Source organism: Thamnophis sirtalis, unplaced genomic scaffold (genome assembly GCF_051295495.1).
Source record: "Thamnophis sirtalis isolate CommonGarterSnake01/CBP01778 unplaced genomic scaffold, rThaSir2_p1.2 scaffold_7, whole genome shotgun sequence".
In the NCBI taxonomy this organism is placed as follows: Eukaryota; Metazoa; Chordata; class Lepidosauria; order Squamata; family Natricidae; genus Thamnophis; species Thamnophis sirtalis.
The window spans coordinates 621,852-625,000 of NW_028261387.1; the positions used below are offsets into that span (position 1 = coordinate 621,852).

At 38.3% G+C, this 3,149-nt stretch overlaps 1 protein-coding gene across 2 annotated transcripts in view; it reads right to left on the reverse strand.

Moving 5' to 3' along the window:
* Positions 1–442: 442 nt before the first annotated feature.
* The window catches only part of DENND1B (DENN domain containing 1B), a 160,067-nt gene continuing 157,360 nt past the window's right edge, over positions 443–3,149 (reverse strand). For both annotated transcript variants that reach the window (XM_087719184.1, XM_087719183.1), the window contains 2 exons: positions 2,114–2,330; positions 443–1,047 (listed from right to left, as the gene is read on the reverse strand). In XM_087719184.1, coding sequence (XP_087575310.1) covers positions 529–1,047; positions 2,114–2,330 — 736 coding nt within the window. In that variant the 3' untranslated portion in view covers positions 443–528. The remainder of the gene's footprint in view (positions 1,048–2,113; positions 2,331–3,149) is intronic.

A 3,149-nucleotide genomic window follows, 5' to 3' on the forward strand; every position in this document is an offset into this window, starting at 1 on the left:
CTCCTCTTATTGCCCCACAACAACAACAACAACAACCTTGTGAGGTGGATGGGGCTGAGAAAGAGAATGGCTATGGTCGAAAGTCCCCTAGCTGGCTTTTATGGCTAAGGAGGGACTAGTCCTCAGTCTCCTGATTCCTAGTCTGGTGCCTTAACCACTAGACCAGTGTTTCTCAACCTTGGCTACTTGAAGATGTCTGGACTTCAACTCCCAGAATTCCCCAGCCAGTGAATGGAGTTGAAGTCCAGACATCTTCAAGTAGCCAAGGTTGAGAAACACTGCACTAGACCAAACTGATTCTCTTATACAGCCCCGTCCCAATTGCAAGCTTAGATTGTGAACTGAAGTGGAGCACATATATTCAAAGGAGATAGGCTGAAAATAAAAGGATAAAAACACAAAAATAAGGCCAACTAAAACTAAAGATTAAAAAACCTGAAGATCTCTTATTTCCTTTATTATGATATCCTGAGTTGTTTTCCTTTAGTCGTTTACCACGCGTGTAACTCCTCAATAAATAAATGTTCCTTACGTTTGATTCCCACTGCTGTTGGAAAACCCGTCCCCTGAAATGTTTAAACCTTGACTGAAAGCGGAAGTCAGTTTACATAAGGACACCACTTCTTCAAGAAGCCCACCTTCTTCAAGAACTCCATTTCCATCTTGGGCTTCCTTCTCCCATGGAACAAGGAACGATGGATTGGGACTCAAGCTCGGTGAATTCTCATCTGGAGAGGTGCTGCTTAGTGTTTCGTTCCACTTACTCTTCAGTTGCAAAGTTTGCACAGAATGTCCCTGCATAGCTTCTTGGGGTGAATCTGGAGATCTTGGATGATTATTAGGCGAGGTCAAGTCATCAGCACTGGAGGTGAGGTTGGGGTGTTCTTTATTTAGCACAAAAACAGATTCTCTATCACCGCCAGAAGGAGCAGGTTTCCTGGGTGATTGAGGAAGCTTCTTCTCAGTGAGATGGCTGTCATCTTGTCGCTGATTCCAACCACTACAGAGTAGGGCAAGATTACTCTCACTTGGAGTGTTGGATTTATTCTGAAATAAAAAAAGGGAATGTGCAACCTATCATTGCTGCAAAGGGTGATACAAAGGGAAAGATACCGCAATGTTTGACAGAATTCTGATTGAAAGAGGGATAATGAACCCATTTTGGAAAGTGCAGTGTGTTTTCTCTTGACAAGGAAAATGTAGACCTAATTTCTGTTCTTTAACAAATCATCAGAATCCGTACGAAGGTGAGTAAGATTATTTAAATCAATTTGGATTAGGATTTTTTCTATGGAGTATGGAGCTGAAAGTTGGTTGCTAAATGTGATCTGAGGGACAGATAACGGAAGTAAAACATTCATGAGAGTGAATGGAATGCTTAGCAAATGGTTAACAACTTAAGCAGAGTAAAATGCGTCCTGCCTACCTTGGTTTTTAAATATTACTGTATGTAGGAGGTATGCTTATCATAAACATAGAAGAGAGCTAGTAGAGGATATGTGTGTATCTATACTATGTATATACAATGTATACATGTACATTGTAAACAATTCTGTGTCAGCTGAGGAATTTAAAAAATTTGCAGCAACTATTAGAATGGATTGCATGATGTAACAAGGAATATAGACCTGAAAATCTGTGCATGAAATTAGTTGCATTTGATAGGAAAAATGGAATGAATGATTACAAGATATACATGATTGAATGGATGGAGGAATAAATTATTTTATTGCTGTCTTGGACGATATCAAAACAAAGTACTAAAATTATTTACAATAATTGATATTCACTTAACTATCTATAAGCAGCGTTTACACACAATGTAACTCTTGTAATGTTTAAAGGAATACAATTATATTTATCAAATATATCATATCAGAATGACTCATGAATTTAGATAAAAAGGATGATCAGCTGATTTATACTAGATAGCTTTGCTTGAAGATTTTATATATATATAAATTTTGACCTGTTGATTAACAGTAAGTGGCTTATAAAGGGTTAGAGAGCAGAAAGGGTAAAAAAATAATCAGAAAGTTATACCAGCCATAGAAGCCAACGCTATATAGAAGTTATTTCAGATTTAAGACAGAGACAAGATAAAACAACTAACCTTTGACTTGTAGTCAATGTCATCCATCGATCGAAAGAAGTCCAAGCTTTTTGCCCCCGAGAGTTTCCCTTGATCGGAACTATGTGTACTGAGCGTATCCAAAATCTCTCCCAGCAGATCCATTTCTCCAGGAGGAACAGACGTTTTGGCTAATTCCCCAGAGTCATCACTGTCATATAAATAGTAAGATGTTTCCTCACTGTCTTCCGATGACAACCTAAAGAAAAATGTAAAGTCTTTTCACTACCGTGGTAGTTTATGACCATGACAATGAATCTAAATGTTCGTGAAGCTTCAGCTGACAGTTATTACAAAGATCTCTTTTGGCAAAATAAGCCTCATAGTCCTTGCATTTGTTATGAGAAAAAACACATAATTATTTAGCTCCGTGGCTTTGGCCAGCAGCAGTGAGAAAGAGCCACTTGTGAAATTCTCTTTTCCAGTAACCTAGGAGGGAGGGGGGGGGGAGATAAATTATGCCCATTTTTGTCCCCACGTTGGGATGGAAAACAAGGAAATGTTGCAGGGAGATTTTTTTTAAAAAAAATGCCTGCCTGTAATGCCTTGTGACGATGCCTTAGTGTGAAGGGCTTTTTGTGTGTGGAAACCTCACTTTGGCAAACAGATCAAGAATGGGCTCTTTCAAGACCTTTCATTTGCAAGTCCTGTTTGACAGGATTTTCAAATCCACGTGGATGGGATTGATTTCAGTATGATCTCTCTTTCATTATTATTTCCTAAGCTTTTGATAGCTGAAATGTACTTTGCTCTGAATTTAAGAACCTAAGGCCTACTACATTATTACCGAATATAGTTTTAATTTTAATAGGTGGCCCAGACTTGAAAGGTATGTGACCTTTGCTTCTTTTTGAACTGCTGGTGTTCCTTTATAATTTATCATTTGAAAAATGCCAAACAGTAGCCATGCAGAGGCACTGTTTTCTAAGGGTTGAGGACTTCTATTGCCTTGAGAGCAATATTCTGACTTCATTGAGTCAATATTCAGGCGTAAAAATATACAGCTGTATGTTTCAAC